Below are 13,658 nucleotides of genomic sequence, written 5' to 3'. Positions count from 1 at the left end.
ACCAGCCGATAAAGCACACCTAATTTTTAGAGGGGGAAAAAGTATTCTTTAAAGGGAGCGCTGAGCAGAGTGCGCTCTGTCCCTTCCCCCCACCTCCCGCAAAAGCCAGGGATAGCCGCACGAAGCCTCCACAGGGCAGCGGGATGAAGGCTCCCCGTGCCCTGCGGAGGCTGTGTGCGGTTAAACAAGAAGCCAGGACAGCCAGCAGGATCGCAGCGATCCCGCTGGCTATCTTGGCTCATGGGATAACCACGCGCAGCCTCTCCCGGGCAAGGGGAGCCTTCATTCCCTGCCCGGGAGAGGCTGCACGCGGCTAAGGGTCCCCCAAGAAGGGCAGCCCTTCTCCCTCCTCGGGGGAAAGCCCCGAAAAGCTGCACACACACTCCACACGGCTCTTTAAAGGGAGCGCTGAGCAGAGCCTCCTGCCTGCATTCGCTCCATAAGACGCACACACATTTCCCCTTACTTTTTAGGAGGGGAAAAGTGCGTCTTATAGAGCGAAAAATACAGTATATCGGGATCATTTCATAACGTTCCTGTGTGTCTGTGTTAAGGAATTCCTTTAGTATCAGCTACAGTGCGGCTACCATTTTGTTGTTGTTGCTTATGTTAATTGTTGCAACAGAGAGATGCACCTATCTGTTTCTCGGAACTTAATTTGGAGTGATACAATTACATAGATTAATAATAGTGCCGTCATCTCTGAAATGGCTTTATTCTGAGAAGCATTCATAGCAATTTTTTTGCAATATCTACAGACTATGGTTGTTGTTGTCTTATAAAAACTACTGATAAAAATGTATTATCAAAAAGACTGTGGTCTAACCGACTTCTTAAATTCATTTCCCTCCCCATGCTCATGAATCCAGAAGCAGGTTTGTGTCCTGTGTTCAGTAGACAACCACCGAATGAATGAAAAGGACCTCACATAAATATGTTTTCTATGCAAAAAGGACCCCGGTATTCTCAGCTTTCTTCGTTGGGTCCAATGAAAAGAAAGTTTTTAAACCCCCCAAATAAACAAAATCATATCAAACAACATAAATTTTAAACTTAGACATTCCAGATAGTGATACAGTCCCTGAAATACTTCATATTCTATCTTCAAACTTATTGTGAAGTCTTGGGTGTGACCCTCATATCCCTCTAGTCTGTAATTCTTTCTAACAGGATCCTGAGGGAAGCTTATGAACAGGGCATGAGGCAACAGCATTCTCATGCTTGTCGCTATCATTTAGTATTTATAGGTATACAGCCTGAGACTACGGATGTTCAATTCAGCAATCATGGGTGGTGGTGGAGCAAACTTGAGGAACTTTGATTCATTGGAGCTGAGGAAATGAGTGCTGAGCATGGCACCCTTACATTTTTGGAGGCATCTGATGTGATTGCGAACAATGAAACATTAAACAGGAACTGAGAAGCAGAAGAAAATCGGGACTGCTTCCAACAATGCTGACCCTAAATCTCAAATCTTGCTAGAAGGAACAAGACTTCCATCCCTCAAATAATCTCATTTCCATTGAATCTAGCTCCCTAATGCTACAGAGGTTTCTCCAGTTCAAAATGAACAGTTTCCAACACCATATTGTGGCATCTAATAAGGGGGAACTGTTCTCATGGCCTACTCAACTCGGAGACCAGAGTTGTGTATTACAGAAGGCGTCTGACTAGCTCTCAGTTGTGGAACTGACAAGAGAGTTGCAACCTTTTGCTGTTCTGAGTCAGACTTGAATCATACCTGCAGCTTTTGTTTGAGAAGCCATGTCCTCCCAAACCACTGATCTGCCTATATACTCCAATTGGCATTGTTTCCTGTTGTTCCCTCCTTCTGTCGAGAAGGGAGCAAATATCACCATTGCCAAGAGCGTGCACCAGTGAGGGAAAGCAGATCTCTGAACTAATATTCATACAATACACCTGGGAACTGTTGATAGAAAATTACCCCCCCCCCCATTGACTTAATGTAGATTGCCACTGGGATGCCTGATGCTATTGTTGGGTTAAAGTTATGAGAGTACTGTTTTAGTTGAAGAGGCTGTGTTTGCAAAAGAGAAGGGATGAAGATTTTCACTGGAGAAATTCAAGAATACAGTTGTACCTTAGTTCTCAAATGCATTGGTACTCAGACACTTTGGTTCTCAAACTCTGAAAACCCAGAAGTAAGTGTTCCTGTTTTCAAACATTTTTCAGAAGCCGAACGTCCAATGCAGCTGTCGGCTATTGTTTCCAGGGCGCCTGCACCAATCAGAAGCTGCGCCTTGGTTTTTGAACATTTCGGAAGTAAAATGGACTTCCAGAACTGATTTAAGTTTGGCGCTTTTGTTTTTGCTATTTATTTTTTGTTTTTGAGGCTTTTTCAATTAATTTGTTTTTGTGACTGTGTGGAACCCAGTTCAGCTACTGATTGATTGATTGATTGATTGATTGATTGTGTGACTGTGGAAATAGATAAAAGCCCCCACCCCCAATCCAAACAATGACTATCATCAGTGCAGGTAAGAAAAAAAATAATTTTACTTTTTATCATCGTTAGATAGTAAAATTCATGTTAAATTGCTTTTTTAGGGGTTGTTTTTAAAAGTCTGGGATGGATTAATTCGTTTTGCATTACTTTCTATGGGAAAACGCACCTTGGTTTTGGAACGCTTTGGTTTTGAAACGGACTTCCGGAACGGATTAAGTTTGAGAACCAAGGTACCACTGTATAACTCTTCCGATAAGGGATTCTTTCTAGCAATACAGCATTTATAAAATTAGATAGATGATGATAGATAGATAGATAGATAGATAGATAGATAGATGATAGATATTAAATAGCCATTGCTGAAATCCACATTATTTTATTTTTATACAAATTCAAGCACAAAATGCACATAGCACTCATGTTTGTATGACTTTTGCATACAAATATATTAATAAAAAATCGAGGAGCCAAGTGAAACAATCAGTTCATTCACAATAGTGATACAGTTGTCTTTTAAGTCAGCTACAGCTGTCCATATTGTTTAGATTCAGTTGAGGTGTAAGACAGTCAAAGTCACCTTCTTACTGGTTGCAAGAAAGAAGGCAGTGAAGTGAGGGCTAGCTAAGGGCAGGCTCAGCTTGGTGAGGCAGTGCCCCATTTGCACTCAAGGACCAGCCCCCCATTGGGTCCATCTTAGCATATTGTAAATAGCTTGCTCTCACAGAATCAAAGAATTGTAGAGTTGGCATGCATTCTGATGGTCAACTTGTCCAACCTTCTGCAATGCAGACAACTAAAGTATCCATGTCAGATGGCCATCCAACTTCTGCTTAAAAACCTGCAATGAGGCAAAGTCCACCACCTTCCAGCGGAGTCAGTTCCACTATCGAACAACTCTTAACTGTCAGAAAGTTCTTTCTGATGTTTAGTCGGAATCTTCTTTCTTGTAACTTGAAGCCATTGTTTCGAGTCCTACCCTCCAGAGCAGGAGAAAACAAGTTTCCCCCCTCTTCTATGTGACAGTCCTTGAGATAGTTGAAGATGGCTTTCATAGCTCTTCTCAGTCTCCTCTTTTCCAGGCTAAACATACCCAGTTCTCTCAACTGTTCCCGATAAGGCTTGGTTTCCAGACGCTTGATTGGAATTTATGGAATAACTACTGTTTCACAAATCACATTTGACTTTTTAGATCTAGAGTTTTCTAATTCCTCAGACACCTTCAACTTGAGGTGCAATTTTTGGTACAACCTTTCCTTGAAGGGTTGGCAAAGAAATACATAAATAATAGGATCAAGGCAAACATTTGCAGCACACAGGAGCAGAGAAAGCTCCTTTAGGTAAAACAACACCTCTTTTGTTAGGCAGTTATAATGATGTGAAGCAGTTTGACTCAATGTGTATGGGATTCTTACAACATGGTATGGGACAAAGCAAATGATAAATACAAGCATGATGGTGAAAATATTCCGATTGGTTTTTTTCCTTGACCGTTTGGAGTTTTTCCTGAATTTTTGGTGGGATAGATATATTTTCCTTGCTATAGAACTGTAAAAGGCTATTAGGAGTAAAAAGACAGTCCAAAAAATTCCTAAGCAGATGTAGTTCGAAGCCTTGTGCCATTGGACTCCAAGTTCATTTTTGAGGTTCACACAGTTCTTCGAAAGATTTTTGGTAGGATGTTGATTGGTTAAAATTGTATTGGGAAGTGATATCACTATATGAAGTGCCCACACGGCTACACAGATACATCTGCTACATCGAACAGTATGGAAAGATGTGATGAACTGAGGCTTCACAACTTTGTAGCATCGGTCGAAGCCTATGAGACCAAACAGTGTTATGCTGATATACATATTTAGGTAAAATATGACTGCTGAAAAACGGCAGACGAAAACACTGAGCCGCCAAGATCCAATTTCTGAATCGGCGAAAACTTTAAATGGGAAAGTTAAGCTCATGATGAGGTCAGCAACCACAATGTTCTTGAGATAGACGATAAAACTTGTCTTGCTGGGAATGTACAGAAAGACCCAGGCTGCCACCCCATTCAACAGGATTCCTCCTAGAAAGATCAGACCATAGGCAACTGGAAGAACTTGTTTTCTTATTATCTCATTGAAGCTGCAGGAGTTTCCTAGAGGAGTGCTTGAATTAGGCATCTCTAGTGCATTTTCAGTTCCTGTGAGCAGAGAAAGAAAGAGTTATCCACAAGAGTTATCCACCTGCAGCAGAATCCCCCCATGTATCTTCCTATATGGCACATGAAGACCACATTCAGGAACATTTTTGCATGGAGCTAAATCAAATATGTTTCCGCAAGAGCAGGAATTGGGAGCCTTTTTCAGCCATTCTTGGGAACTTTCCAGGGGTGGCATTTGCCTGCTGTGGGTATGACCAGAGGCAAAAATGCACAGAGCAATGTTTGTTCAGTATGCTGAAATATAATGTACTTTGCAGCCAGTGTAGGTTTCACATCCACAGGTGCAAACTTTCTGGGCGTTTTTTGGGAGCCTAAGCATGAATATTGTCTTGATATTTGCTACTATGAAGAAGTTTGAGTACTATTGCTGTATAAGGGAGGTATAAGAGAACACACAGAATAACATAACCAGTGAAGCTGAGCAGCTGTTGGCGAATGTTTGATGGGTGTACTAAATTGGACCATGGGTCCAATGCAAGACCAAACCATCACCTCTTCTACCAGCAGATGACAAATGATGATAATAATAAGACTATAATTTATTTTTTATACCCTGCCCATCTGGCTGGGTTTCCCCAGCCATTCTGGGCAGCTCCAAACAATATTAAAAACACAAGAAAACATCAGACATTAAAAACTTGCCTATACAGGGTTGCCTTCAGATGTCTTCTGAAAGTCAGATAGTTATTTATTTCCTTGACATCTGATGGGAGCACACTCCACAGGGTGAGTGCCACTACTGAGAAGGCCTTCTGCCTGGTTCCCTGTAACCTCACTTATCACAGTGAGGGAACCGCCAGAAGGTTCTTGGAGCTGGACCTCAGTGTCCGGGTTGAACGATGGGGGTGGAGACGCTCCTTCAGGTTTACCTATTTAGGTCTTTAAAGGTTAGCATCAGCACTTTGAATTGTGCTCGGAAATGAGCAATAAGATACCATGAGAGGGCTAGCTAAGGTGACAACCTCCCAGATGTTACAACTTCCATCAGCTTTGGCTAGCATGTCCACTGTTCAGGGATTATGGGAGCTGTAGTCCAGCAAAGCCATTTCCTGTCCCCGGGGAGATGACGTTGTGGGCTGGGAGCAAGCCCTCCCCACGCACATGGGGCAGGATAGCCCCAGCGCCATTGGTTGGTCCTCGGCCGCGTCAACCCAAGGATGTCCAATCCGGATGCTCTGGGGGTGTGGTGCGGGCTATTTAAACTGCCCACAGCAGAGGACATGTTCCTTTTCTCCCTGCTTGGACAGTTCTCTCCCCCCCTCCCTTAGGTTAGGCTCTTTATCTCCCGACCTTGCTATGGACTTCGGTTGGTCGCCTGTTTTTTAGCAGGGGCTTGGTAGGAATTTTTTCCACTTGGCAAATTGGCATTGGCCATTTGGTTTTTCGCCTACCTTGTAGCAATTCACCACAACTTTGTAAGGTTAGGCGGTTAGGCATTGGAGTATTAGGTTGAAGGTGAGGGGAGGTAGTGGCCATCACCTATCCCTCCTATTTCAAGGGTACTCCATTAAAGAAATCCGAGGGGCATGGCCTCTGTCCGAAGCCCCAGACCCGGGGGGGGGGGGCGCTAGGGCCATGGCACAACCCCTAGCAGTGATCCTGGGGAAGTTCCTAGTTGATATGCATCAGCAGGGCTCCCCCTTCTGGTGGTTAACCCTTCCAAGACTCCTGCAGACAGGCAGGAGTCAGAAATAGCCAAACCAATACCACTCACATTCTGTAACCAATAAAGTTGTGGCCTTTTTCGCCCATTAACCTAAAATGTCTTTATTCCACTTCCTGGGAGTGTTTGGGACCTTGCCACGCAACATTAACTATCCCTTGTGTAAGAGATTATAAAAGGAATTCTTGCTGGAGGGAGTGTAAATTGCTTTCCTGGAGGGACCACCAAACCTGGAACTGCAGAGTGAAATCTTCAGCGTTGCTGAAATAGCCTTGCTTACCTTATTTTCTTGGATCTTGTATGTTGTCTTGTATATTCACTTGACTGGGGAGGCTTTCCGTTCTAAGGAACACACGGAGTCTGCCATTCTTGGGTAGGTCTGTATGAATAAGAGGGGTGAAAATTTAGCTGTCAGGTAAAAACTGGGATCTTAAATGTGAGAAAAAGATAGTATTTCCTCTTATTTGACATGGCTGGGAAAGTTAAAATACCTTGAGATACACTAAATTTATAGTATGAAGACTTTTACTGCAAATGTATGTTTCCCTCCCTCCCTTGTAAGTGCCATGCGATCTCCCCAATTTGAGAACCCTGGTTGAATATACAGTTCTTGGTTCTGTTGGTACAGCTCTCCCAAAAAATAAGCACTATTGGATCCTGTTGATTTCAAATGGGGTAAATTAAGTGCTTCAGTGGGGTTAACTTTAGCAATTGTATATAACCTCTATTTCCAGCTTTTACTGAAAGGCAGGGTTCTGCTGCCCAGGGCCCTTTTCTGCAGACATTGCTAGACTCTTACTAGAACTTGATAACCCTGTCCATTGATTTTAAACTGCAAAATCAACATTGCCAGTTACACAGCCCTCAAGGTGGTAAGAATTGATTTGAAAACGCAACGGGAAGCATTTCCAGTATGGTTCTCAGTACAAAATAAGGTGCCTGCCCTCCATAAAGGAGCTATAGCAAGACAGAAAAATCCCTGAGTTTATTTGCTTGAGGTTCCTTTTGCTCCCTTTTTTGTCTGCCTTTCTGCTTTCCAGCCTAGCAAACATAGGGTTGGACCCATGATTTATATCCTTTATTTGGACTCCTTCAGGAGGAGATTTTCATCAATTCCCTCTGTCTCTGCAACCCCTTGAAAATGGGCTTTTGAGGGTTGGCGCACCCTCCAGAATCGCATGGGAAAAGGTGGCCAGGGGCTGCTGGGAGAGGCAGACATCAGCAAAATCCCACCCCCCTTTTCTGCCAGTAGGTAATGTCCTGAGTGTAACTTAATCCAGGAAAAACTAGGACTAGTGGGAGCAGGCTGTGGGATTCAACCCATTACTGTATTCTTACTTTCAGCTCATGGGAAATGAATTGATAATGGATTTTCAGAAAAGAAACAGAACAGGATTATTATATTTTGCAACATGTATAACCGAAACATATTCTTATTTGTAAACATTCTGCCATTGCCCTTATTTATGAGGTATGGTAACTTTTCTGGTCTCTCCTTTTGAAGATATCTTTAAAAAGCACACATTTTTACATTCACATTATAACTGCCTACCCAAACAGCAAAGTATCCTGAATGTGTTGGAGCTACAGCTATTCTGTATCAAAATGCAACCAGATTAACTTTTCAAATTCTTTTTGAAAAATCCTTAAATTTAAAAACTTTAAATCCTTTGGGAACCCCAAAACAGAATAAATTGACATAATAATAAAAGAAGCTTTTTCTAACTTCCTCAGAAACTCATGTGGTGCTAGTTAATACAGGGTGAAATTAGTACAGCATGCAGAGAAGCGTCTTCAGCCCTATGTAAGTTAGGTGAACCTTAGTAAACAGAATAAGCTATTATAAGTACTGAATAGTCCCCTGTTATTCATCTGTGAAATATTGGAGGATGTGACGGAACAATACATTTCATTACTAGAAGCCGCACACTTAAAAAAGTTTTATTGGCTTTCTGCTTCCAATTTTTAAGCTGAGAAAATGACTTGCATTAGGATTAAGCGTTTCCATATGAAGGAGTCTTTAAAAAACAAGCTTATGCTTATTAGAATGCTTCAGTTGCATTTACTTACCAATTTGGAGAGTCCGGTATCCTTTCAAGCTATTAAGTAACTAAAAAATATGTTTCTGAATTCATGCAGGAATAATGCTCCCTGCTATTCCTGCCCTGCCTGGTTTAAAAACCCTGGAACTTCTTGAACTCCAAAATTGGACTTGAAAAAAGCCATTGTTAGTAATGTTTCTTGTTGGTGCCAAGTATGGGTTAAGTGTCAAATGCTGCAGCTGGCCAGCTCTCCTATACTTCCACGAAGGGCAGATTTGAACTATTTAAGTGACAAACCGCAGACTTTGGCAAAAAAAAGAGGAAATGCTGTGAAAGCTGAAATCTTACTTGCTAGCATATAGCCTCTGTAGATTTTTTTTGCCTCACTCTTAGAAGCATTCTATAGAACAGTTAAAAAGAGTTGGCTTCAGTGCTCTGGGAGATGCTGTGCATTTATCTCTGGAAACTGTTCAGCGCAGTTCCACTCTGGGTTGCTGAACTACAGCTCCCATCATTCCTGACCATTTGTCATACTGGCTGGAGCTAATGAGAGTTGGAGTCCCACAACAAATGGAGGGCCACAGGCTACCATCACCCAGATGATTATTTTTACTAGATTTCTATTCCACCCTTCCTCCCGAAGGAACCAAGAGTAGCAAACATCAAAATGTGAAAGCAGTCCAGTAAAACACAATTTAAACATTTCAAAACAACTCAAAACACCCTAAAACATTTAAACACTCACAGCTTCTGAAAACATTAAAAAGCAGTCACGTACCTGCATAATTATTAATTCCGTGTTTGCCACGGCCAGTGTCTATAACCCATCAATTGCCTGGGTAAACAGGAATGATTCTAAATCTGTCCTGGAATTCAGTAGGGAGGGAGACGGGCACCCTAACCAGGAAGGGCATTCCACAAACGGGACCACTCCAGAGAAGGCCCTGCCATGGACAAAAGGGTTTGCTGCACTCCAGCTTCCTTTTAGTATAATGCAGTGACTGGTGGTTTTGTAGCCGTGCAAGGGAACTTGTGCTCATTTCCTGACTCATTCATACGGTACTTGGAGAAGAAGTCATGACCTTAATAACGGAGTGCTTTCCTTACGTATGAAATTGGAAGTAACTCGGCATTCTTTTTAAAGACAAGAATGAGATCACAATTGGCACAAGATAGTAAACCTTCAAATGAGAATTTCTAGGGAAAGCAGTTTGATTCCTCTTCAACTATACCCGTTCTTTTAGTCAACGGGGAAAGCCACCATCTGTTGTGAGCCACTTTGGACAGTGTGGGAAAGAACTTGTGTTTCTGATAAGTTGTGATTGCTGGCATCTTTATAATGACCTTTAAAAAATGTTTTCTAGGGCATTGAAAAACACACAATCAGACATAGAGTATAAATGCAGTTATTAGAAATTCAACTATCATAATTCTTTGCTTCTTTGAATCATTTACGTAGCTCTGCTTTTGGATTCTGAAAGAGAACTGTTCTAAGGACACAACGTAGCCACTGCCTCTACGTATATATATTTCTCATGCCAGCTGTTTACATGTGTGAACAACCAGCTTTTGCAAGAATCGCCTGCTTTGTATCCTGTGAGCTGAGAAAAAAAATCACATGCTGTGATTTCTTAAGTTTATGAAAGGGAAGTTGCTTGGGTATTTCACTGCTGATCTAGCCACTTGAACTTCGAAGAAGCCATGGTGGCATATGACCTGAACAAACTCTGAATGGCAAAAAAGAGGGAGTACCTGTATTGTGTCAAGGCAAGGACTTTCTACGTGTGCCTTCCCTATGCTTAGGAAAAAGGAAGGTGTTTCCTATTTTGTTAAGACTTATGAGACTTATGATCCTGTGCTGTTTCGTTCTGGTCTGCTTTTTACCTGGAACTATTGGATCAAAATCTTTTTTTTAAAAAAAGAAAGTTTTTATTCTGTACACTATCAGGTTTCCACTGTGGACTGAACTCAGCACTTTTCTGACCTGGTACATTTTATTTTAGCCTCCACACACAATGCATTTCATAAGGCGTACTGGAGAAAGCTCAAGAACTCTGAAGGAAGAGAGCGAGCTTTCACAACCCTTGGCATACAATTCAAGTCCAGTGGACTAACCAATTTAAGGCAGCTGCATGAACCCATTGTTCCCTGCAGACTAATGATGATTATTTTCCAAAGAAGCCCACATAACCAAATGCAAGGTGTGGTGCCACTGCACAAACAACATTTCCCCAAGAAACCATTATTCTTATCTGTGACTGAAACATAACCTTGATATGCAAAACCCGCCTTTATCCACAACTGGCACAAGCCTTGTCATCACTGGCTGCAATGTTTTTATTCGCCCTTGTTATGACTCTGCTGGCTGAAGCTTATGGGAGTTGCGGTCCAGAGGGCACCAGGTTTAGGGTAGGCTGCCCTATGCTGTCAAAAGCATGTAAGCTATGGTTACCATTTTTTTTCAATGAATCCGGGGACCCTTTTTTTTTTTGAAGTTGGGTAGCAACAGGGAGTCAGTAGTGGGGAAGGTGAGGCAAAAGACCCTTGGCCCAAGCATATTATATAAAGGTGTAAAGCCCTTCTTTTGCACCCTGTGAAACATAAATGCGCAGAGTTTTTTTTTAACTGGGCAACGGTGTGCCGCCCGCCCATAACTCCCGAGCGTTCCCTGATCTCCTCCCCCCCTTTGTTTTGATAGATCAGGGAAGGCTCGGGAGTCATGGCCCGGGAGGGGTGAGCCTGGTAGTGGCAGCCTCAGCAGCTCAGAGCCAGCCTGTTAGTGCAGTTGGCTCTGGCTGGCTTCAGGAGCTGCTGGCTGCCGTGTCACAGAAAAAATGGCGGGCGCCACGGCAGCGAGCAGCTCCATAAGCCAGCCAGAGCCAACTGCACTAACAGGCTGGCTCCGGGCTGCTGAGGCTGCTGCTGCCACATTTCCCAGGGACAGATTTGCAAATCTGGGGACATTCCAGGGGCAGATTTGCAAATCCGGGTACTGTCCCCGGGAACTGGGGATGTTTGGTAACCCTAATGTAAGCTCCTCAGGAAGAGCAGTTTCCCTCTTAAATACATAGCATTGGAACTAGGACATACAAGACTCATGTAGCTGCCTGCAAAAGCTGCAGCCTCTCTCCCTTCTCCCACAGTTCCCAGTAATCTCATATTGCATTATGTGGCACTGACAGTGCTCAGCGTTTCCCTGGCCTGCCAGGTAATGAAGTGCAGTGGGAAAACTAGCAGTACAGGGTTGTCACATTAATTTTGCATCACTAGACTTTGCGGTGGGAAAAGGAATAGGAGGCTACTGATTTTATCAGCAGTCACTCTGCTTCCCCTGTCAAATCAGAATGTTGTATAAGGAGCAGACATCGTCTGACCTCTGCATAAGCAATTCAGGATGAATGCTCAGTAAATGGGTTGCCTCAAAGACCTGTTCAACAACACCTGGGGGCCACCAGATTGGGGAAGGACATCAACTGATAAGTCTATGGTTACACACAGAACTATACATAGCCACAGACTCTCACACACCACAATGACCAGTGCACAGCAGCTGTGAAACATGCACATACCATAATAAAAAAATTCCTTCCTGTAGCACCTTAAAGACCAACTAAGTTAGTTCTTGGTATGAGCTTCCGTGTGCATGCACACTTCTTCAGATACACAGTGTGCATGCACACGAAAGCTCATACCAAGAACTAACTTAGTTGGTCTTTAAGGTGCTACAGGAAGGAATTTTTTTAATTTTGACTATGGCAGACCAACACGGCTACCTATCTGTAACATGCACATACCATGTTAGGGATAACCAGAAAAGGATTTTTTTTTTTTAAAGAAACAGGTACTTGCTTCTTTTTACAAATCTATGGTGCAATCCCACTTGGAGTACTGTCTTCAGTTCTAGAAGCTACAGTTAAAAAAAAATTAGAAAGAAAGGCAAGTAAGGGGAAACATAATTGGAATGTATAAAAATGAATCAGCATGAATCAACAATAGTTTCTTGCCACCTTCTGGTTGTGCAACATAACTACAATACATGAGGTTTAATTTTAAATTGATCATGTTTGGCAGCACCCAGAATTCCATGTGCTAATCTACTGCATTAGATTCTATCACATTAGAGTGTGATAGTTATTAATACTCCTCAGTCAAAACATACTATAAATAAGATTAAGGAGAATGCCTCATCCAACTACTATATGGATTTAATTATAGGTTTTTCCTTCAGAAAGAAAGTGAGGCAATTAAAACATAGCTGTCAACTTTTGCCTTTTCTTGTGAGGAATCCTATTTGGAATAAGAGAATTTCCCTTAAAAAAAGGGAAAAGTTGGCAGCTATAAATTAAAAATGCATCACCGTCACATCTCTTCTGTAGAAACATGTTTACTGTAGTGCAGGAGTGGCCAGTAGATAGAAGAGGATCCGCTAATAGATCTCTGGCTGATATGAAGTAGATTGGCAATGATTTTTGGCTCCCATTTGTTTAACAATGAATCCATTGTTTATGTTGCTGGTCTATATCATAAAGAAGAACATAAGTAGCCTACATTCTATCTGTTAACAGCTGCAAGAATGTTAATGACTCAATACTGGTAAGTTACATTACTCCTTTCTTGCAAAGAATGGCTTGATCAAGTTCGGGATTTGGCTATAATAGCAATAGGAGCATCTTATCTAAGAGTGAGAATTGCATGAAAATATAGAAACAAATTCTGGGTAAACTGGTTGCTCCTCATATAATATTATGAAGAAAACAATGACCTCCCATGAAAGTGAATTCAAGTAGTTTCTGAGGATTTGTTATTAAACAATAAATATTGCAATTATACACACACACACACACACACACACACACACACACACACACAATTATGTTCTGAAGTATTTTCTTTCTTTCTGGAACCCTTTTGTTGATTATTGATAATAATTGTCATAGAATCATAGAACTGTAGTTGGAAAGGACCGCAAGGATCATCTAGTCCAACCCTCTGCAATGCGGGAATCTTTTGCCCAATGTGAGGCTGTAACCCACAACACTGAGATTAAGAGTCTCAAGCTTTACCGACTTAACAGATGTGATTCAGACAGCATTGTTTCAGAAGCAATTTTGATTCTGAATATTTAACTTCCTAGTATTGTAACAGAAGCATGTTTTCCTCCACTAGATGGCACAGTACAACATTTGTAATAGTCTAGCCTAGATTACGGTAAGTCAAAGGCTTGGTTACTCTGCTATATTCTGCATGGCTCCCTTGTGCGCAGAATAACATGAAAAACAGTGGACA

General features: G+C 42.0%; 2 protein-coding genes across 6 annotated transcripts in view; one reads left to right on the top strand and one right to left on the bottom strand.

The window, feature by feature from the left end:
- MED12L (mediator complex subunit 12L) overlaps positions 1-13,658 on the top strand; it is a 176,141-nt gene that overhangs the window by 54,684 nt on the left and 107,799 nt on the right. The gene's annotated exons all lie outside the window — the stretch shown is intronic.
- P2RY14 (purinergic receptor P2Y14) overlaps positions 2,828-13,658 on the bottom strand; it is a 34,125-nt gene continuing 23,294 nt past the window's right edge. For 2 of the 4 annotated variants that reach the window (XM_082224584.1, XM_082224585.1), the window contains exons 2-3: positions 6,611-6,709; positions 2,828-4,646 (exon numbers count right to left, since the gene is read on the bottom strand). In XM_082224584.1, coding sequence (XP_082080710.1) covers positions 3,613-4,626 — 1,014 coding nt within the window. In that variant the 5' untranslated portion in view covers positions 4,627-4,646; positions 6,611-6,709 and the 3' untranslated portion in view covers positions 2,828-3,612. Of the gene's footprint in view, positions 4,647-6,610; positions 6,710-8,400; positions 9,055-9,150; positions 10,909-13,658 lie in introns of those variants that run through there. The other 2 variants (XM_082224586.1, XM_082224583.1) reach the window with 2 other exon arrangements.

The sequence above is a fragment of the Podarcis vaucheri genome (genome assembly GCF_965113315.1).
Source record: "Podarcis vaucheri genome assembly, chromosome: 5".
Classification (NCBI taxonomy): Eukaryota; Metazoa; Chordata; class Lepidosauria; order Squamata; family Lacertidae; genus Podarcis; species Podarcis vaucheri.
The sequence above is the reverse complement of the archived record's forward strand: the minus strand, read 5'-3'. Positions and strand labels throughout refer to the sequence as shown.